Source organism: Cyrtonyx montezumae, unplaced genomic scaffold (assembly GCF_038088225.1).
Source record: "Cyrtonyx montezumae isolate F1298 unplaced genomic scaffold, pur_monq_1.0 scaffold_7, whole genome shotgun sequence".
NCBI lineage: Eukaryota > Metazoa > Chordata > Aves > Galliformes > Odontophoridae > Cyrtonyx > Cyrtonyx montezumae.
The window spans coordinates 13,332,737-13,356,043 of record NW_027072078.1 but is presented as its reverse complement, the minus strand read 5'-3'; the positions used below and the strand labels follow the sequence as shown (position 1 = coordinate 13,356,043).

Below are 23,307 nucleotides of genomic sequence, written 5' to 3'. Positions count from 1 at the left end.
ATTACCGGGGTTTCTGGAGCACTGAAGGACAAAGACTTGCTTACTGCTGTGTTATTGTGCTGACATGCAGCACAGGAGATGGAAGCAGGAGGACCACACCAGCCCCAAGCTCCCACCACTTCATTTTGGGAAGCAAACCACCCCAGCAACTATTTCAGAGTTTAATAGCAGTGTTAACAAACTGAAGGTAGAAACAGACAGGCAGATGCTTAGGCAGCAAATTAATTTCAAACGAAGAGCAGGACAAACTGAGGAGAAAAAATGATGGAATCATAGAAGAAAAGAAAAACAAAACTCTAATCTGAAAACTATGAAAACTAATCTGAAAACCAATGGTGAGCAGGAAGTAAAAGCAGAAACAAGGCAAAGAGAGTAAGACACAATGAGAGCCAGAAGCCGATCTGACACGCTGACACAAAACAAGTACTGAATAAAATCTCATCAGTTGTGATGTTGCAAAGCTACAAGACATTTTTGTCACTCAGTTCCCGAATGCATTTTGGCTGAAGCAGGAGAACTTAAGTTCTCTAACACTTTCCAGAACAGTAATTTGGACACTTTACCACACAGCCATCCTCCACATGTCCTACTATCTAACTCACTCCCATAGCCTGATCACCAGATGTTACCTCTGATGCTCCTACCAGCTGTCCAAGCAGACAAGGATGAACATCTGTTTTTCTGCCTTAAAGTACCTGTTCAGGACAGCACTGGGAAGCATGCACCCCTGTTGCTCATAAGTGGCCTCATAAGAGTAACTCTGTGTCGAGGGCTTCAACTTAGCTGTCAGCTACCCATCTTTGACAAGCACAGCAGTTTCTTACTTTTGTTACTGTATTGCAAGGGCATAAAGAAAAGTACAAGTGTTATTTTAATAGGAATAGGATGAGGGGAAGGGAAAAAAAAGCCCTAGAGCCCCACTTTTGGCCACTAGTTTACAAATGCTGGCATCTTTGTCAACATTATTTTTGAAGTGCAAGCACATGAAAGGCTAGGGAGTACTGGGAGAAGGAGGAAGTATTTTCCTGCAGTTACTTTTATTGCAGAGTCAAATTATTTGTTCGCTGTTTCATGCAAGTGGTATTCCTTTTGCCTTTTTACTGTAAGGATGAACAGAAACTATTACACTGATGTAAAGATCAGTGAAAGCCATTTAGAAAGATCAGAGAAAGTTTTTAAAATATTTTATTCTTCGTAATACAGATACAATACTCTTCCAAGGTCACTTCAGAATAGTGGCATGCAGCCTATTGAAATCCAAGTGCCCATACATTCGTTTCAAGTTAATGTGCACAGTGTATTCTACAACACTAAAACTACCTTAGAGAGGAGTTGTTGCTTCAGAGTGATTTGGCAGCGTCAAAACCAATTCAATAAATGACAAAAACAAAAACTGAAATGCAGCACACCCTGACCATCATACAACACAGTTATCTCAGCAGGGACCTCTTAGCAGACCTGGCTGAAGCAGTTGCAGAGCTGTCTTTATCGTGACCTTCAAAGTATTGCTGCTCTATTCGCCTACAAAAGGCTGTGAGGTTACCATAGTTTTTCACTTTTTCAGAGAGTTCATCAGTGATCAGTTGGGTAGTAAGGATTGTGAACAGATGTCCGAACACCAGAGCATCTAATTCAGTCGGTCTATAAAAAAACAGAAGAACAGAACAGATACTTGGGAAGTTCAAGAAGCATCCCACCTCTGTTCTGAGTACCTTTTAGGTAACCGTGCAATCTAAGAACTGAGAATTAAACAAGCAACACTGAATTTAGCAAATATGTGGGAAATAAGCATTGTATGAGCACAGTTCTCCATGTGCCATCTTTCTTTGCTTTTGATAATTGGGAAACATAAAACTAACAATTCTAGAAGGGGCACAGTGACTGATCAGTGTCAGCCACGCTCCACCGTTGGTTTTGTTCCTGCAGCTCTTTTCTAAATAAATTAATCTACCAAAAATTAAAATAATGAAAGAGGGACAAATAAAGCCCTCCCTGTTCTTTTTGTGTGGTTTTTCATATTCAAGAACTGTTTAACCAGTAAGAAAAGGGGCTCCAGAATGACAACAGCTAGCGACATTTATTTCATAGAAGTGGACACAAAGCAGGTGTCACAGAAGACTCTTTCGAAACTTCAGTGTGCTCTCGGTTAAGTGTCACACAAACACAGTGGTCACTTTGCTGTTTCTCAGTGTTACTCCCCTACTACTGTACAACCCAGGAAGTACTGCACTGATGTTATTTAACATTTGATTTAAATATGCATAAAAACACTGAATTACGAGTGAAAAAAATAGCATTTTGCAATTGGCATCAATGAGTGGAAGCAACAGACATCTGACAAAGCTCAGGTTATTCCTCTGATCTCCTGTCCTGTGCTTAGTAAAGAGCATAATCTAAGAAACACAAGCTGTAAAAGGCTCTTTCTGTGTGTTTGTTTTTAAGAAATTAACCATACACAGACGCAAGCTTGTAGCCTATGTGAGCTGTGGTGCTCTCTTAATAAATGAAGACAAATAGGAATAAAAATGAATTATCAATTTAAAAAAAAACCCTACATTACAAAAACTTTCCTTTTAAAGCCTATAATGATTTGTTTCTGAAATTGTACTGCAGCCACACGTTCAAATTTCCTCAACCAATCACATAACAGTCAGGTAAAACAGAAGGTTTGCACATTTGTACACGTATACCTGTGTGCACGTTTTTTTAATATACTCATTTAGATACACAGGTGGTTGTTTCTTTGTGGAGGTACCATTTCTGTAGAGAGTAACTTACTGCTTATTGAAGAAATATGGTTGTGTTCCTAATCTCTGGGAGAGAGCCTGACAACACTGGTCTACATCTTCAAGCACCTATCAAAACACACAAGAGATAAGATAATCATACTGTCAGAAAAGAACAACAGTAAACATTATATATATATATATATATACACATATATATATACACGTCTCCTTACTGTATTTGTGCTGACAGAGGTAACGAGGAATATACAATGCCAGAGCATCAAAAGCTGTTAAAGGTAGCAGCTAAGTGTTATTTAATCAAATATGTAGCATAGAGCAAACTGTAATTAAGTGCTTTCCAAGATTTTTTTAACTTAGCTTGATGAAAGGCAGTAACTTACACGTCAAATTGCTTTCTTCTTTTTTTTTTATTTAGACTTCTGAGAAGTGAAGCTACAGTCCTGCAATGCCTATTAGTGCCATGGGAGAGAGGTCGTAATTCAAGATCTATTTTTCAGGACCACGGCCTAAACTGAATGAGCAGAGATGTGCACGTGGTAAAGCATCCTTCCTCCCCCTCCATCAGACTGTGTATCATTTAAGATTGATCACAGCTGGTGACAGATACCTGACCTCAGATAACTCTTTAAGCACAGATTTTTGTTGAAACATTTGTAGTTAAATAAAGTGTTACTTCTGTAAGTCTAACAGAAAATAAAAATGGAAAACGCTGGGAAGGAAAAAGCTTCACCTCTCATACCGACCTGCTGGAGCGACTTGCCAGCCCACCCGATGGCCTTCATCTTTCTCCTTATCTCCCACTGCTTCTGATAGGACAAAATGCGGTTAAGAGGCCACGGGTAAGGGGAGCCATACCTTGGGTGAGTAATCTGTTAAGAAACAGAAAGTTACTTTGTTATAACAAAAAAAATGCAGACAGCTCTACTTACAAAACAGCTAATAGTCTTATCTTTCTGTCACTGAGAGAGCAAGAAAGAGAAAGGATGTTGTGTGATATGTTGCAATTACTCGTGCAGAATTTATTGATTTCGGTATAACCATTTTAGATTATTACCTTGGAAACATATGCAAAACTCCTATTTGTTCCGCAGCCACATACCTCCAGTAAAGTTACAACTTCCCTAAAATGTATATGCAAGCAGAATTCAAGTGAAAAGACTGTATCATTAATGGTACAGAGCTCAATGTTTCATTTATGAGCAGGGACTTCCATTTGTGAGCAGAAGTGTTTTCTCATTAAATTTTAATTAAGATAAATGTTGCAGAACCACTCACCTCCTCTACTGTAACATCATCACACCACTGCAGATAGAGCTAGGAACAGAAAGAACACTTACTACAACTTCCTAATAAACGAGAATACAGATACAATCATTTCTCACTAGTGGAATTTTCCTTTCTATATTAGATTAAATTTCCATTTAGTGCCTTCTATTAGACTTCTGAACACAGTAAAGAAATTAAAACTAGAGTTACAAGCCCAGCTGCAGGTTGCTGGCTTGCCAGCAGCAGAACCACGCCTGCTCTCGCTGCGTGTCACACACCGCTCCACACCCAGGCTCACTCCTGGGACTGCTCGTGCCTGCCAGCATTGCCAGCACTGGCACCGCATCACATTAAGTGGCCACGGGTATGATCTGCAGGGCAAGATGGGCTCCAGCAAGGCACAGGAGCACGTGTGGAAGGTGGCAGTGGGGCTGCACAGCCAGCCACAGCATGGGGCAGGTCCCAAGGGCTGCTGGTGTTTTCTATCCACGCTAATCAGGCACCAGTACAGCTACAGGACACGCTTCAGATGGGTGCAGGGAGCTGTGCACACAGCTCGTTGTCTACAGCAGTATTCCATCAAGTAGACCACAGGATCCAGAGAATTTATTCCTGTCTCATTTCACCTTAAAAACTGATGACCTAATCTAAGATTTAATCTAAGAACAAACACTATTTCCAGTACAAGAAAAAATCCTGACGCATTCTTGCCTATAATCACTTATGGAAGAATGTACAGTTACTATGGTTTGCTGTACCTCCGCTGTCAGGAGCATATTATTGACTAACTCCATGTAGGCTTTCATCTCAGCTTTTTGGACTTCATCCAGCCCATCACTGAGAGAATGGCCCTAATGGGGAAAGAAAGAGAAAGCCATGTAAGAGAGGATATTGGAATATTCAGCAATGCCTGACCCAAGGACCTCAGAAGTCAGTGAGCTTTGCCTCAGATACTGATGGCTCACACAGCGCTGTAACGAGTTACACGCTTACTTTTTAAGTAAAGTGTTCTTCAGAATGAAAAAGAAATCACCATAATGTAACAGAACTGATCTGCAATAAATGTAGGCTATTACCAGCTACAGGTGAGCACGCAACCTGTGTCAAGAACTAAACACAGATTGACATCTGCGCTTTATGGAGTGCTCAGTGAGAAGTCAATGCTGTTGAAAACAGAGCTTCAAAATTTACCCCTTTGATTTCTGGGTTTCAGAATTCTGTGTCTGAGGCACAGCAACCCAGCTGCAGAACCCAGCTCTGCTGTGCAGATGTCCCGCGTAGAATTTGCTTCCAGAATTTGAGGTAATGTCGAAGTGAAACGTCAGCACTCCCACTTCAGAGTACCTTCCTTTTGAACCAGCACCAGAACCTGTGCTCCATTTCAAAAAGTGAAGTAACATTCCAGAAGAGCACATCAGACCCACACCGGTGCTAAGGAACACTGCTACGCAGCACAGAACCCGATGCACGCCGTGCGTCATTACCTTGGCCTTCACAAACTGCACTATGGGTCCGAGCTCAGATACTACTTGGTTTCCCACATGAATGAAAGGCACTTTGCCTGTAAAATGAGAGATGTGTTTTAGTAGGAGCTTTTTATAAGTCAACTATCATTTCATACCCTCAAAGCAATGAAATATCTCAGGTACGCATGAACATCCGTCCTGGTTGTTTTCCAAATGCGCACAGGTGAAGTTTTTACATATGTAGCTCACACAGCTTCCATTTCTAATAACCAATGTAGCTGCCCGATCTTCTTTCCAACCCTTTGACATGCAAGACTTGCAGTTTCCAATCTGGAAGCTATTCACTGAGATCTATTGAGCTGTATTTTAATAACGGATTTTGCTTTGCTGCAAAGACTGAATTCAGTGAATTTCTCCGAAGTACGGGTGGGAAATCCCAGGCAATCAGACTGAGCCCTCGGACAGTGTGACAACAAGACGTTCCCACCTTCCCCTCCAGCCCACGAGCAGGGATAGGGCTGCGGAAAGGGATGTGGGAGAAATGGCACCGTGCCCAGAAAGGCAAGCAGGGGAAGCAAAATGCACGCTCAGCAAGGGTCTTGACTGTCCCTCCTCCGATCCCCCACATTTCCAGTGACTGGGACCAGCTCATCATGGGGAGCTGAGGGCTCCTCCTTCAATGCACTCTGACCATGCTGCTCATTCTCTAACTTCAACCAACTGCAACTGACAAACATCAATCTTAAGCACAGTCTAAATTTATGACTAAATCTTTACGATTACTTACACGACTGAAATAGGCCATGAGGCAGAGACACACGCTGGGCAGTTTGCATTACTGAGAAATCCCTCGTGACTGAGTACAGCACGGAAGCTGCTCAGTGCAGTGGGACACAGCACACTCTTACTTTCCTGTCACACTGAGGGCAAACTCTGCTTGCTACAGAGAGCCCAAAGAGCAAGATCAATACCTGCCCAGGTCCAAACATATCATTAGCAATATATGCACTCCTTTTCACTGACACACATAAAAGCTACTGGTGGCCTGGTTCACACCAAGTTCGTGCTCACAGCACATCCAGTCTTGATTTTTACCCCAAGATTTGCCCTCATTGGCTCAATTTGCCTCAGGGTAAAGAAGTGAAGTGCACCACCCCAAAGGCTGCACTGCATCTGAACACTGCGTCCTGTGAAAGGAAACACGTACCCCTCTGAACTTGAGTTTCGTAGTTTCCATCAGGCTATGCTTCACACAGAACAGCCCCCTGGTCCTCCACTTCTGTCTCCTTCCTAATGGATTTTCTCATTATGCAGATTGTGACGTAAATAACCTTCACCCCAAAACAATGAGATGCACATCCGTCTACTGCTGTCATGGAACAGTTGGTGGCAGAGAGGCAGCGGGGGGCAAATAAAAATCGGTTTTGAATTATCTTTACAGAACCAAAATATCATAAAGAAAGGAACTTGAGAAAATGGATAAAAATAACAAGTTTGGCAGGAAGGGCAAAAGAAACCCGTGTATTTATGCTTAAAATGGAGCTGGTATCAGTTTTCCCTTGGTGCTCATTTTCATCAGCCAGCAGAAGGGATCAGACCCACATTACACATCAGGTGCCCACAAGTGTGGCCGTGGGCTGGAGGGGCAGAGGGCACACGGCTGCCACCCGTCCCACTGCTGGACACCATAGCAGCTCCTCTGTGCAGACACTCAGCATTCCAGCACTATCTATTTGCTCAGGTATCATATATATAAGTCCAGAATTTGGCCAGCTTTTACTGTGTTTCCAGTTGCCTTGCCTGCAATACCAGCAGCAGCAGAGCCAGTACAGGTGGCAGCCGTGCTGCCCGGCAGGCACCAGCTAGAGGCAGGCAGCTGGCAAAGAAGCACCTCCTACTGCAGCAAAGCATTGGGAAGGAGCACAAGCGCTGCCAGACCTGAGAGTCAGCGGTTCTCGCTGGGTTTTAGGGAACCTTCTGGAAGCAGCCTCTGGGAAACTTTAGGCAACCAGTCACCTTCAGCAGAAAGCAGACTATACGCTTCCAATGCTTAATATATTGTTGGTGGGTTTGGTGGGGTTCTGGTTTGGAGTGGTTTTGTTTGGTTGGCTTTTTTCCCCCAGACAGTCTCCTTTATCAGAGGAAGGTTTAAAATCACCTGTCACCCTCAGCTGACAATGCACTCACTCTTCATTTCCGCCCAGTATTTACATACTGGCCATTATCTCTCAGGTAAGGTAACAAAAGATGCTCTCTCCAGTTTTGTCTCACCCCAGCAAAGGGAGAATACACCAGCACTCACTGATGAGCAGGAATATTCCCTCGATACAGAAAAGAGCCATTCTTGGAAATGTAAGTCTTTCTGCTTAGGCCTTTTAGAGAAGATTGCCACCAGAGATTTGAGCCGTCTGACTGCTGCACCACAGTACTGCGTTCACAGGCTCAGTTCCATACTGCACCATCGGTACTTTACACGTAACTGCTCTGATGTGTATGGGAAAGGAACTGCAGAGGAGGGGGAAGGCCCCACGCAGGGCAGCGCTGACCGACTGTGATCAGCGAGACAAGGCGCAGTTGCCATGGTACCACAATGGAGGTGTAATGCAGTAATCTAAATGAAGGCCACACTTACCAGATGGGGACATGTACTCGGCATTGGCCCTGCAAACCACCCGAACTGGCAGGTTGCACATCTGCAAGAAGGCCTGGAAACAAAGCATCAAAAGAGCGTTGATACACAGTGACAAACAAACACGTTCTTCTCGATACATTTGACTACCTTTTAGATACCTGCTAGCATACCTACACAGCGCAGTTCCCTGCCTGATGCTTTTAAGAAGAAAACCAAGGTTTTCTAACTTCTTCAATTGTTTACCATCCAGTCAATGGCCGGAATTCCTCTAATTAAGATTCTCCCCCACACGCGCTCTTAAGAGAAGCAAAGAAGCAGCGCCGTGGCTGCAAGAAATTAGGTGACATTCTGCTCCCCCTGGAAATCACAGTACGTACGTCTTGTGGCTGAAGCTGGCCAGCCGAGCTGACATCGTGTAACACAGCTAACACACAGCACCTTCCCACACTGCCATCAGAAGGTTTGCTTTACAACACCCAATGAGCATGAGTGCTTTATTTATTTCTGCTAATTTATGTGAATGGTAGTGAGTGCAAGTGATCAATTTACTGTTTCCTTCATCTCCAACCTCAGATTCAAACATTCTCACTAGGATACCCACTGTTGTCAGCAGCTGCCACTGCCACAAAAGCCCTCACATGTTTCTGTTTAAATAGCAAAATATCAAGACGTACTTGTAATTTGCATGTATCGTGGATATAAGGAATCTTAATCTCCAGGGTCTCTCACAGCTCAGTCAACATCCTATCATTCATTTTGTCTTTGCAGTGAGAAAGGTCAGAACTCCAGATTCCAGCATCACACCTATTTATCCACTGTGGCTGGAAGCTAAAGCCTACACCAAGAAGGCTGCTAACCACAAAGAAATACGCTGCTGTAAGCTGAGGGACAGCACTGTAAGCAAGCAGACCAAAGCCAAAATGTTAAGATCTTCAAGGATGGTGAACAGTACAGCATACTTTTAAATCCTGCTTTGGAAACAGCTATCCCAGCTGAACAATGTGTACTCCATTTGAACTTCGTCTCATTTGGCAGAGGGGGTAGAAAGCCACCCATGGCACCCAGCAAAGCCCTGCCACAGGCTCCCAGAAGCTGACCTAACTGTAACTACATTCACAACATCAATGTCTGTGGCAGAAGGGCACCTCTGCACTAAGTAAGACCACAAGGCATTAACTAATATTGACATCAGCCCTGTTCCTAACCTTGTGGCTTCTGTAGTAGCCATCAAGCAAAGAACAAACCACTCCTCTCCTGCTCAAGTGCTTCATTCCCAAACCCAAGCACTGATGCTAACAGAACCAAGGGAACAAAAGCCAAAGCTTTGGTCCCTTCTGATGCCTCTTCCAACCAACTGAAGAACCCCACAGACTACTACATCATTTGGCTCTCGCTACTGACCTAAGTGAATCCCAAACCCCAAATTAAAGCAAGGAATTATGGTCACAAGCTGCTAAAGACACTGATTACAGCTGACAGGAGCGCCTGCCTCTGAACCTGAGAGGCTCTGCAAAATCTGCCAGTAACAAATTTCTGCAGATTTTGATTTTTTCAGCCAAACCCCAACTGAAAGTACTGCTTGGGAGCCAATTACTACACACCCATATGCAGATGCACATCTGCCAAATGCTGAGAACCCTGCCCTAGTCTAGAATAAACTGGTCATTACATTGCCAAACCTCATCCCTACCAGCACCCCTATAACTGCTGATAGCAGCAACCGACACCCACAGAAAACACAAGGTGCTGGCCACATCTGACAACATCACACTTTCTAAGTGCACAACCACCAGAAATCAAGGCTCCTGTAGTCTCGACTTCCCAAACTCCATGCAAGCAGAAAGAACACCCAAAGGAATAATTCTTAAACAGGAACGAAAGGCACCGACTCAGTGCTGTACCTCTTCCTCTGCCTATTGGCTCTGCAGGATCCAGCGACAGTGCAGACTGTTCCAGCTACTGCCATATGCATCATGTCCTCTGCCCAAACTGGGGCACTGAGTTCACGGCAATTCTGCATTAAGCTTGAGATTAATTTTAAGGCCACCATGTACTGTTCCCACTGCTGGTTCCGACAAGAGTGTCTGAACTGTGTTGGAACACATGAATAACTAAAAAGCTCATGAGCGCAGGGACACATTTAAGCAAAAGGAAGTGAATTGGGGCTATTTTTACATTTCCACATCAGCGTGTCAAAAATGAGATAGACCAGCACAGAACAGTCAGGTTACGTGAGCTGCTTCAGCCAATTCTTGTCTACCATACACTGGCTCCTCCACAGTATGAGGTTTGTACCAAAAACACGGCCTGTGTCTGCAAAAAGCATTCCTCAGAATTGAGGTTAAACTATAAACAACATAAGTAAGTAAGGAGTTCAGCCAAGATTCCTGTAAATCTGACTGTGACTTTTCTCCCTCCTCCTCCACAATAAACATCCACAGACCAAGGAACATTGACCTCTATTACAGTTGGCAGGGAAGTTCTACCTCGGTCTCTGGCCAGGCTGAAAGTGATGGCAAACACGCGGGGCCCACGTGCCTTCTTAGCACTTAATAAAGAAAGGAGCAAAGAGGGAGATGGACTAGAACTGAGTTCTAACATGGAAACAAATTTTAACTGAACACAATGAAACATTCACTACTCTGCGTAATAAACAGATTCCGGAAAGCTCAGAAGTCAGTCAGCCTTCCCTCTGTGAGCTTTAAAAAAGGCTCTTGAAATACTCACCAAAGCACTGACCAAAAAAAAATAGAAAAGTTCCTTGGAAGTGAAGAACTGCTGCTGTGCCCTTAAAAAGTTACAAGAGTGGGGAATCAGAACATCAGTACGCTTTAGCACGTCTGAACCCCCAAAGCACGACCTATTCAGTTTAAGTGCCCCTTAAATATTATTGTGCAGAAAAGTGAAGGGCAGAAGCTCCACAGTGAGCTTCCACCATAAGGGTTCAGCCTAAGAAATAGGCCCTGCATCACCACGGGCATACCTGCCTTCTTTTATTGACATAAACATGAAAAGCTCTTGAAACTGCTGGTAGTAACAGTACAGGTAGTTTTGCACTTCTGAGCATAGTGAATGCTCAAACATTCACGATTTCTTTTAGAAAAGAGACTGACGAAGGCTATGACCAATGCATTCCTACAAACATTCACTGCCAGAAAACATCGAACTCTTTCATGATGCGTTCAGCTAGAAGAATTTGATTTAAGACAGCAACTGTTCTGTGGCACAGACTCTTACCTAAACAGTGGAAATGGGAAGAGATTTAAGTAATCCTACAGAGAGAGCACAGGACAGAGAAGACAAAAGCAGCCATGTCTGTGAGGCATTATCTTGTCCAACATTTTAGCCCAGTGATCAAGAGAAGATTTGTTCCCTTTCTGACCGCTCGTGTAGGATGTTTGTACCAGCACATTTGGTGTGCAGATAGCATCAGACCACGAGGTTTCCAATCCTGCTAACAGATGCAGTGGAACGCAGCTCAGAACACCTCCTTCTCCCTTCATATTTGGCACACACCATCTGAGCAAGCCCTTGGCACAGCAGTGCTCAGAGTGCTGTGGGAGCAGAGGGTGAGAGGGACGGCTGCAGCCACCCCAGGGTGGTTCTTCTGAGATTTATGAAGATATCAACACCCCTTCAAAGACACAGCATCAAAAGCTGAGTGACCCAAAAGATCAAGGGCCCAGGCTTATTCCAGGATATCAAAGATCACTGTCAACATCATAAATTTGGCTGATCAACTTTAAAAGAGGCTGAAAGGGGCCAACTGAATTCCAAGTGACACACAAGCTAGTTAATCAAACCCTTCTAAAAATTCACCTGAAAAATTGGTGAATGAGACAGCAACAGCAGAGCTAGAAACCTGACACCAGCTGAGCACCAGCCCAACTGTCAGCCCCCGAAGATGCTTTTAATTCTAAAGAAAAGCACTGAATTCCCCTCTTTTTTGTCCTCAGTGAAAGAAGAAAATTATTATAGTAGTACAAACAGAGGAATCCACAACCTGAATTTCCTTCAGCACTTAGTATGCTCACACAAGAACCTCAGAGTGCTGCTTAACACCTACCCAGAAGAGTTAACTACTAGGATTAGTTAAAAGAGATGAGGGACTGACATTCTTATTTCCCTTTGTCCACACTGCAGAAGATCAGAGATGACTCCCCAGTAGACTTTATACAAACAAAGGAAACTTAATTCAAGTATAAATATACAAAAGTAACTACAGCTGAAGGAAATCAAACTGACGTACTCATTTATTTTAATAGCCTGAGCAATTTCATGGCTCATACTTGTTAACACCATTTTTATGAGTGTAATAAAATCTCAGGTTGGGAAGAACTGAGTTTATTCCCCTGGTATCAGCAGGACCTCCTCTTCTATCCATGCATATCACTGGCTATTTGTGTTTCTATAGTCTTAAAAACAAGGGCCTCACTTTGTTAATTAGTACTGGCATTTGCCAACAACCAAAGTAGAATCTGGGAAGATAATCCAGGTTTAACTTGCAGTCATCATAATGCCTTGTACAAAAACCTTTCTTTATTTCTGGAACAAAATGTGTCCTTTCATTGGATGAGGTTAATGTGAAAAACAGATAAAGATATTAAAAAATAAAGATTTGGTTTAATGGAGTCTGTCATCATCTCTCCCACACGTGCTCTGTCCTCTTCCCTGCAGGCTAACCAACCCCATTCTTATGCTTTTCCAGTCTCCCTCCCTGTAGCACCGCCTTTTGTGGTACCTGGGAAAGAAAGGGAGAAATATGAACAATATCTTTGTAGCAGTGCTACTCCTCTCTTCTTCCAGGCAGAAAGCACTGAGTCTGCAAAGCTTCTACTGCCTCTGTGCACCTTGTTTTTAATGGGAAGCTTTGCTGCTGACTGGAACGTGGACAGCTGCTGAAGATCCAAGGGGAGAAACAGAGCAAGAAGGGAAAAACAGACCACAAAGTGAATTACCTGTGTCCTTCCCTGCCCTCCCAGTATGTAGCACTACAGTCAAGGGAAGACAAGAGTGTGGGAATAAGGAGAGCAAACTGAATGAACAGCACAGCACAGGCCCTCATTGTCTCTCCTGCACTACCTGTACCTGCTGTACCTAGCACAGCATCTCAATTTGCATTTCAGTGTGTTCCTCTTCCAAAGCCACTCTGTTTTGCAAGTCAGTATGGCACAAGCTGGTTTGTATTTCTGCTGCACGAAAATGAAGTATCATAGAATCACCAACGTTGGAAAAGACCTCCAAGTTCATCCATTCCAACCACCACCTGCCACCGGTATCTCTCCACAAAACCATGTTCCTTAGAACATTAACACGTTTCTTGAGCACCTCCAGGGACAGCGAGTCCACCACCCTGCTGGGCAGCCTGTTTCACTGCCTGACCTTCTCTTAGCCCAACCTCAACTTCCCCTGACACAACTTGAGGCCATTCCCTCTTGTCCTTCCACTAGTTACACAGCAGAAGAGACCGACCCTCACCGTACCATAACGACCTTTCAGGCTGTTGTAAAGAGCAATACAGTCCTCCCCTGAGCCTCCTCTTTTCCAGACTGAACAATCCCATCTCCCTCAGCTGCTCCCCGTAACTCTAGTGTTGCAGACCCCTCACAGCTCCACTGCCCTTCTCTAGCAGTGCTCCAAGGCCTCAATGTCTTTCTTATAGTGAAGGGCTCAAAACTGAACACACTACTCAAGATGCAGCCTCACTAGAGCTGAGTTCAGGGATTCAATCACCTCCATCCAAAATATTTGCTAAGAAGCTTCAAGAAAATTGATCAACAATCCTATGCATATAATTCATGACAGTCACGGCAGGTACACCTCCTGACAAAAGTACCAAGCACATTTACAGCAACAGTGTTGCTTACAGTACACAATCAACTGAAAGGTTGCTTTGTTTTCTTATACTTTAACCACTCTCAAATTAAGAACATAAATAGTATGTTGGATTTCAATTACTGAAAAAAAAACAATCAGTGCTGTTTTGCCAAGTTCCAGAAGCACAGAGCTCAGAAGTCCTGATCCTCCCCTCCTCTCAGAAATGGCATTTCCAGCTCTGCTGCTGCTGCCCTCCAAACAGTGTACGAAAGTGACGCCATTGTATCTTCTGCGATGACAAGAACAGAAAATGACTGCACATGAAGTACAATGGGAAAGAGTAAGAAAAGGGAGGGGGGAGTTTTGTATTTATTCTCTTAGGTAATTGGATCATGTACCAGTTTTGCCCTCACTCTCCCTTCCTGTCTGCCCTCCCCAAAGATCGGACTGTTAGAACACTGTCAACTGGAAGCATAACACCCATCAGGCAGCAAATCACCCCATCAGAGCTCCATCACAATGCTCTCTTCTTCCCCTCCAGTCCCCTCTCAGAATAATACACGAGAGCAAACACAAACACTCATTAAAAATGAGTTATAACTTGATGTAAATCATATCCAGATTGCAGTTTCTGAGATCAGAGGAAAGAATGAAATTGCTTACTCCAAGTCTCAAATAGTTCACAACTTCCATCCCCACACGAGGAACACTATTCAGATGGCACACGCTCCAGGCTTCATTCGAAGAAGACATACTCATGATTAGTTTTTTAATAAAGAATGACCCATTGTGGGCATCTCCTATTCAGCAGCACTTCTAAGTGCACCCGCATAATACTGCTGCGAAAAAAGAGCAGAAGGCATTCTGTTTTCATTCTTACACTATTTCATGAGCAGACAAAAGACAATATGTGACGACAACTAAGGAGTTATTCTCTATTGCAGGAACGCATTTTAAAATTAAAAACCACGAACAAACCCACAGAATAATTCAGTTTTCATATCAAACAGCTGCAGACCCTGTAACTGAAATGGTATGTCTAAGGTTATAAATGAAAACTGCTCAGTATCATTCTTTGAATGACAGATTAAATTCCTAATCCAGTTATGGTAATGGCCACATTTGTAGTTTAACATAAATTAAGAGCTTAATTATATTTGTGACTATTTTAAACAAAATAACGAATTCCTCTGTACCTGTGAACATAATTTATAGCAAAGCCACGTTCATTCTCCAAAACAATTTATTTTACACTGCAGCACAGCACTGCTCTAATGGTATAATGTAATTCTTGTAGAATGTGGAAGGAGTAGATTCAGTGGTAGCACAGAGGTTTTGAAGATAAATGAAGATGCTATTCATTCAGGGGTAATTTCATCTTAGAACTATATGAAAGATGTTTCACTCACAAACAGTACCTCTACGGCTTGGGATTTAAGCATGTTTTCAGCTATAACATAATGCTGCCAGATTGATTATGTTGATACTGCATTCCTCATCGTGAAGAATTCCAGTTTTTATTCTCTTAAAAAAAAGAAAGGAAGTCAGGTTTTCATTTCTCTACTCAGCCTTGGTTCAACCTCAGCAACAAGTTCACATTTCTCCTCATATTCTGTCTAGGGAAAAACCAAACCACAATTCATACACCAAAAAAAAAAAACACAAATGTGCAGAGAGTAATTAATCATGCGTGATTTACACATTCATTTGATTACTTGTTGAAGTAAATAAGCAGTTAGTCTATGTAATACAATTTTAAATTGCCCAAACATCCTTCTGTCATTCAGGACTAAGAACAGACAATTCTAAAGGCACTTTCCTGGAATATATTAAGATCATTTACAAGGACATCAATTGCACAAGCAATTAATACATATCTTAACGTAATGAGCTGCTGGCTGTATAACCTCAGGACAGCTGTGAGGATTTCCACAGTCGCAAACACTTCTGACAGCCTTTTAAGCAAGGCTCCACCGCTACCCGCATAAATATTTCAGAAGAGTCTTTAATGACAGAGGCAGCCAAAGCGCTCACATTCCTCTCCGCGACAAGCTGGGGCAGCACGCAGAGATGCTGCTGCTGTACTTGCAGCCGCAGGCCTGCACAGCACAGCTGTGTGCCCCCTCCCCTGCCCCAACCCCACCAGCCTTCACCTGCACCAGCGCAGCAGGGGGAGAGGGCCTGGGCATGCCCTCTGCTTCACACTGACACTGTCTGCTATGGTTATTCAGTTTTAATCCAAGTTTGTGGTTGAAAGTAGATGAAAAAAGCTGTAATCCACCAGCTATGAACACAGCAGCACCCTAAAGCATAAGCATACAAACACACACACGTGACCTAATTCACCATCTGCAAGTCCTTGAGTCTGACAAATATCCTTTAAGGAAACAACTGTAATCCACATATTAAATCCAGGGAATCATAAAGGTTGGAAAAGGGTTGGATTGGTGGGAAAGGTTGGATTGTCAAGCCCAACCATCACCCCACACCCACCATGTCCCCCAGTGCCACAGCCAGACTGCTCTCCCACTGGGATGTCTGCACGAGTTGGTGCCTCTGACTGCCACATGTAAGCAAAGAAAGCCAACCAAGCTGAGGTAACACCTACATCAATGAGGAGAAGAACACAATTACTCAATGAAAAATCCTGTTGTGAGGAACTGTACTCAGAAGCTCACACAATCTTCTAATGGCCCATGGGTGGCAAATGTCTGAAGACACTGCATCCATATAGAAAGGCAAAGCTATGCCATGAGGGAACTGTCAACAAGTGTAAATAAATAATAATAAATAATAATAAACTGTTTGCAAATACAGCATTTAAATCACTGAGAATGAGCACTCACAATTTTCATTTTCCCCTCTCTCCTACTCACAGTCTGACAGTGATAACCCAGACACCCCTAGAAACACATTCCCAGCATACACTGTTCTCTTCTAAATCAGCATTTATCTTAAGCACAGGACACAGCAGGTAGAAGTTGTGCAATCTGAGGCAGTTAGGTCTGAGTTTAAGACCTCAGAATTCCTAGGGAGACCCCTTCCTTCCAAAAGGCCTACGCCTCTGTACCGCATTTCCAAAAGCAGTCTGTTAAACTCCTTGTAATTATTCGCAGAACAGAATGCATAGCAATCTACTGAATTTGAAATGAAGCAGACTTTAAAGCAAAGATAACATCAATTTGTTAAATGGCATTATCTACAGATACCAAGCTTTTTTACACTACCTGAGTATGACATAATAAATCTCAATTTCTTAGGCTATCCTTTTAAATAGTAACTCCATCTCTACCTCCTTTAAATGTGCAATTGCTCAGAGGCTGAATTATAGCTGTGTACTTGATTCTGAGTTTTGGTGACTTTTTTATTTTTTGGTGACTGGTAAGCAGGAATGCTGTACTTTGGAAGCTGTACAGTAAACAAGGAAAGAAGGCTTTTAAGTGTGAGTCACACTGCCCAGGAAGTATATGTATACTCGTTAACGAGGACAATGCCAAATGTCTCATGAGAAGAACAGTCTTCATTCTAAACACAACGTTCTCATTCCTGTAGCTGGAAAATCATTGCCAAGATTAAAATCAAGGGAAAAAAAAAAAAAATTCCCCTGAAGTGAAAATAGGATTTCATTCAATATCAAGGTTCTGCAGCCAAAGATCAAGTGCCCTTCTTTCTCAACAGGACTGTATAATACTCTCCTTCAAGTTATCAAGCAAGGAGTGCAAACACCAAGCAGTACCTGGGACAATGTACTAACTCATTTGAAGTTATGTTGCATTTTCAGCAAATTCAAAGAATCTGCACCCAGTAAAAGAGGAAGGAATTCTTCATTCAATATGTTTCCAGGAACAACAGTAAAAGAGGAAAGAAGAATTAGAAAACATGGATAGAAGAGGAATTGAAAACCCACCAACCAACCTAGCAGGATCAGCAGAGATTTCACAAGAGGAAAGGTGTTTGTTAAGTACTGAGCACACCACCACCAACACAGCTTCTCAGCAATTCCCAGCACGCTCTCTGTCCTCCTTGCTTGTGCTGCACATAGCTACTTACTAAGGCCTTGGATTTTTTCTCTATTTTAGATGTAACTCCCTGCATATCTGTTTTCTGAGAGCTTCCTCAGAGCAGCATAACACAGGGCTGCTGTAAGGAGACTCAGGGAAAGACGCAGAAGATCAGTTCCAGGACACCCAGTGTCCCCATGTGAACCATGTTCCTTAGGGATCTGAAGACTCCTGACTCCACACGCTCTTTTGAGCGGACACATTCAAAATTCCAATGCATTTCCATCCCTTGAAAGTTCATCAGGCCACAAAAAAGCCATGGATCTGCTCTGGTGACAGTCACATGCCCTGAATCCCTAACAGGGGAAGGGGAATGCCAACTGTGGGAAAAAAAAATCCCAGGTACCAGCTCATATTTCTCCTCTTATCACTGCTCCCATTTATTTCTCAGGGGAGGGGGAGGGGGAGCAGGAGCGGGAGGGAGAGATATCCAATAGAAAGATAAACAGGATCCTATCAGCATAAAACGACATTTCTGACCCAGAGGAATGCAGCAATTTCCTTATGCAAACTACTCTGGTCTAGTCAAACCATTCATACTTAGTTAGTAATACATAACTGCAGCTCCTAGTATTTCAAATTGGCCTGCATACACAAAGGATAACTATTTCTTCACAGTTACAACCTTGTTACAGAGGTTCTTCTAAATAGATGTGATTCCCCAATAGAAAATTGTTCTATGAAGTTGAAGATCAGATATCTACCAGAGCTGTATTTATAGTCATGGCTACTATCAGCTGTCCAGCTAGAGAATATTGAAGAAAAGCAAGCATTTTTAATATATTATGGATAATTTATCATCTAAGTGACATGTGTAGGATAACAATGGACTGGATACAGTAAAGTAAAATGATGCATTAGAAAAGGAAATTTTAGGGTTATGTTATTGTTTCTTTTGTTTGCGTGTTTTAAATGCAAGCCACACCTATGTGTGTTGTTGAATGGCAAGAAAATACGTAAGAACCACAAAAAATACGGGATTGTGGAGTAAAAAGGAACACTGAAATCAAGGAAGCAACAAAAACACTTACTTGCTTTACTGTGAGACACAATATAAAACACACTGCCCAAAAAAATGAACACTGCCCCCTTTATTTGGTATATCAAAGATGACTCATCTTTCTAGCACAAAACTAAGATACCTTTTGTTCTGATAGAATTTACTCTTACAGATATTTCCCACATTGACAGACTGGGAGGGGAAAAAGCTAGAGATTTAGTGAGTAGTTACAGTGATCATATAATCCTAACCTTTTTACCAGTAAAGTCAGTTACCCATGTGGATAAATGAGAGGTGACCCTTTGGACAGTCCTAAGAGACCCCTTGGTCTTGACTGAGAGCAGCCAAGACAGACCACACACCAACGCAAGAAGCAGGGGAACTGTGCAGCTCCTGCTACACAAAGCTGCTTTGAACAGGAACCTGACAGACACCTCGCTCACCACCACTTCTGACAGCCTGACTTTCTCTTCTAATGGGAACACATCCCCTTGAGATTTGGGGTTACTGAACCTAACAGGTTAATGGAGTTTACGTAGACTTCACAGCCGCAGAGGTGCTTTTAAGTCAGTTAAGAGATGCAAATTTGTCAATTATATGGACTATTTCTACAAACCACATTGGGTCTCTACTATGTATACATGATAGCTCTCCTCAATTTCACCAGAGACACGTGGAAATTTGATGCCCGCAGCACATCTGCCTGGAGCTGGGGGCAGCCGTAGAATGAAACAGCAGCATGCACCATGAAAGGGACTATAAGGGGAACTGGCACTCCAGCAGACAAGAGGGGCATCCCACAGGGTCCCAGGTTAGGAAGACAAGCAGATACCGTACAGAACAATATAGCACAAATACAAGTACAAGCAGCAGCACTCTGTACAGAACACCCAAACCCTCGTGTCTCTTCAGCTCTAGCACTCCAATGACAACACAAAGCAAATCAGACACAGGAAATAAGTCACTGCTTATGAGAGAAAAAATTCTCTGCTTATGAGAGAAAAAATTATTCATCTGGGTAAAGACAGACATTTTAGCTAGAAGAAAATCATTCAAAACCTAAAACAAAAATAACATCTTTAGTTTAGAAGAGATGACATGTTACCTGAACAGCAAGGGAAGCTGCATTATCAGAGAGCAAAATCTGGTCTTCTGTTGAGAGAAAAAAAAACAAACAACCCACAATTACAAAAAGCAGTGTCTATTTACCTACCGACCTGCAACTGTAATTCATTCTGAGTTACATTTCTTACACAAAGAAGAAGGAGCAAATTCATAACTGTTATGGAGCTAGATTAGAAAACCTGCTATATAATTTTTTTAAAGAAGTACCAGGAATACTTCTCCTGCAAATGCAACTGCATTTATCATACGCTACCAACAACGTATGATAAAAATGCCCACAATTGAAAGCCAAATGCTTGAGCTTTACGCCAATTACTCTTCTTCTAATCAAAGTTAAATAAAACCGCATCTTCATAACTCCTCTGGCTAAAAAGTAAAAGCATTCAGAAAGCTATAAAAACGGCTCGCAGTTAATACTGCGCACTGTGTCTAGGTCTGTCACACAAAAGAAAGATGACAAGTTCACTGCAATAAAAATTCCATGCTTAGAAGACTAGGGCTGCTACCTATTAGTCTTCATTACTTTGCAGTCTTCTGACAACTGTAGCAGGCTGCTGAGCCCCAAATGGGGGCCATAATGTGATCTGATGATATATGAAGAGCTGCTAAAGGGAGCCTGAACCATCCTAGCCTATACATTTTAACAGTTCCTTTTTACTGAGAGCCCACTTTACCACAAGACTTCAAAAATCTGCTGCCTCAGCTATTGGTGCAGTAAATCTGCCAACTGTGCCTGCAACCACATCATTTTACACTGCCTACAGCAGCCAATATAATGAGTCAATAATAAACCAAGGACCTTATAGGCCATGAATAGCTGGTTTATATTGGCAGATGTAAGTGTAGCTCAAACCTCTGACCAGACAAACAACACAAAGGGCTCTTAACAGTTGCTGTGCTTCCTCGCAGTTAATTATCTTTGAGCACATTTAATAGGTTTTTTAAAATAGAGTAATTACTAATTGCAAAAACCATACCCACCCTTCAGTTGCTGATACAATGCAGCATTTTCAGGCCAGGGCTCTGTGGCTGAAGAAGGAAGAAGGATTAATTAGGCAAGCCAATCAACAACGCGCTGCGGATGCTAACAGAACACAAACATTACCTAGAGCAGAACTCAGATGCACGATGTGACCTGCTCGAAGATGCCCCCCTGCCACTCTCTTCTGCTCGTAGGGGCACAACAAAGGGCAGAAAATCAAGCCTCAAAACTAAGTGTTGCAGACAAAGCTAAAGCCCACACCATGTTGCAGAATATCTTTGCAATTATCACACAGCAAAAGCAGCTAGCTGTTCTCTGCCATAAGGCATCCTTGTGCACATTCGTGTCACAACTCCAGCCACCTGAGCAACTATTTATTAAGGCATTAAACAACTAATTCTGGAGAGAACAGAAGAAAACAGAGAGAGGCAAGAACCTCAAAACCAGGCACGAAGAATGCTCTGGGGAAATGGAAGAGCTTTGTGCCTGACTGGTTCGATCCTGTACCCAGAGAGCTAGGTGTGTGGGCACATTACGAATCCCACAAAAACCTGGACTGCCTTTTGCTTTAAATGACATACTGGCAGCCCTAACACAGCAATGGCACTATTCATTAAACAAAAAAAAAAAAAAAAAAAAAAAGCCTGCACCATCACTCACAAAGCAAAGAAACAGAAGACAATGACAGCTTCCAACTGAGAACTGTTGCAGTTCACCATATTCCATATGAATTTATCAATAGAAGGCAAAAATATTAAAAAGTTAATCAGCACTGATTACATTAGCAATAGGTTAACAGGTCATTGTGCTGCTTTGTCTCCATTACATTCTTCGTTAAATCCATTTTAGAAATTTATTTTTAGATACTAATTCAAACTTGGATTTTATCCCAACTAGCTATATTTTATTTTACCCCACAAATACTTCTTTTTAAGACAATGATGAGTGCAAATAACTATGTTCTTCAAACAGAATTGTGCCACTGGCTTCATTAAGGTCATTATTTCTATCTTGGTCCTCAAACTCCAAGAAAATGATGACGACGTGGTAACTTATATGTAAGTCACACAGAGCTGGAAAGCTTGTAACACTACACAGTTCTGCAAAGGTCACTACTACTGCTCAGAGTCCACCAAAGCTACACTAGCAGGGGCATGAGAAAGCAACTAATCACACTGACTTGTCACAAAGAAATGTTTTATGTTTTATTGTAGCAGTTATTGGTTTTACACCCCATCATTACAGTTTTGCCCTGGAGTAAAAATTCTTGAGGTGGAAGTACATTTACTTCTTGGGATAAAAAGAGACTAAATAGCGTCTGCGGTACTGCAACCATAAGTGTTTACAACAACTTATCTAAAATACATTTCTTTAGGTCCACTTACATCTTTCAAGAACAAAAGACATGAGGAAATTAAGAAAGCTATTGCTGTACTTTAGCAAACTTAACAGTGCTGACCTCTGAGCCACTTAGAGAAGTACAAAGGCACTCTGCTCTTGCAGGTGGTAACACCCCAGTGTGACAGCAAAGAGAGAGCATCCTTTTTCCAAGCCCAAAATGGTACTGAGAACTTCACATTGTGTGCGTCCATTTCTGCTGATAACTTTCGCACAACAGTTTTTAGATTGCCATGTCAGATTAACATCCAGTTCTTGGATTCTGTCCCTAACTGGAAGAACAGGCACGTGGCTGACATGCCTCAGGCCCACAAAAATTAAATGAACTTTCCATTTTCTAGCAAAAGAGCTAAGTCTGTTTCAAGAAGTTCAAACATTAATTCTAGTCTGATCTTGGCATTAAGTTGCAGGCAGCCCTGGATACAAATCACAGCTTCTTGGCACACACAGTCCAACCAGACACCACTGCAAAGGCATTCTACATCTGTCTTATAAACCAAAACACAAGCTGAATGTTTTTTGTAACTTGCTGGCCTTTATCTGCTTAGAATTTCCTTCCACATTCTACTGATCAAATACAGATTTTCACAAACTGTATTTGCTAAGGATCTGACCCTAATTCAGTCACTCATTACATGAAGTTCTTATCACCAATCTTAGAATACACAGGAGCACACACCAAACTAAAGGGCAGGAAAGCTAAAGGGCAGTTTTACACCTTTGCACTCACTCAGCTAGCACCCAGCCGTGCACTAAAATTTTTGTCTTGACAAGTAAATGAAACAAGGACAAACAGTCACATAAAAATCT

The 23,307-nt window shown here is 42.4% G+C and overlaps 1 protein-coding gene across 2 annotated transcripts in view; it reads right to left on the bottom strand.

Moving 5' to 3' along the window:
• Positions 1-1,169: 1,169 nt before the first annotated feature.
• Positions 1,170-23,307, bottom strand: part of MTX2 (metaxin 2) — a 31,932-nt gene continuing 9,794 nt past the window's right edge. The window contains exons 2-10 of one of the 2 annotated variants that reach the window (XM_065750310.1): positions 21,099-21,146; positions 20,098-20,144; positions 8,115-8,187; positions 5,501-5,577; positions 4,775-4,867; positions 4,026-4,064; positions 3,494-3,619; positions 2,779-2,855; positions 1,170-1,641 (exon numbers count right to left, since the gene is read on the bottom strand). In XM_065750310.1, the coding sequence (XP_065606382.1) occupies positions 1,431-1,641; positions 2,779-2,855; positions 3,494-3,619; positions 4,026-4,064; positions 4,775-4,867; positions 5,501-5,577; positions 8,115-8,187; positions 20,098-20,144; positions 21,099-21,146 (791 nt within the window). In that variant the 3' untranslated portion in view covers positions 1,170-1,430. The remainder of the gene's footprint in view (positions 1,642-2,778; positions 2,856-3,493; positions 3,620-4,025; positions 4,065-4,774; positions 4,868-5,500; positions 5,578-8,114; positions 8,188-20,097; positions 20,145-21,098; positions 21,147-23,307) is intronic. The other variant, XM_065750311.1, reaches the window with a different exon arrangement.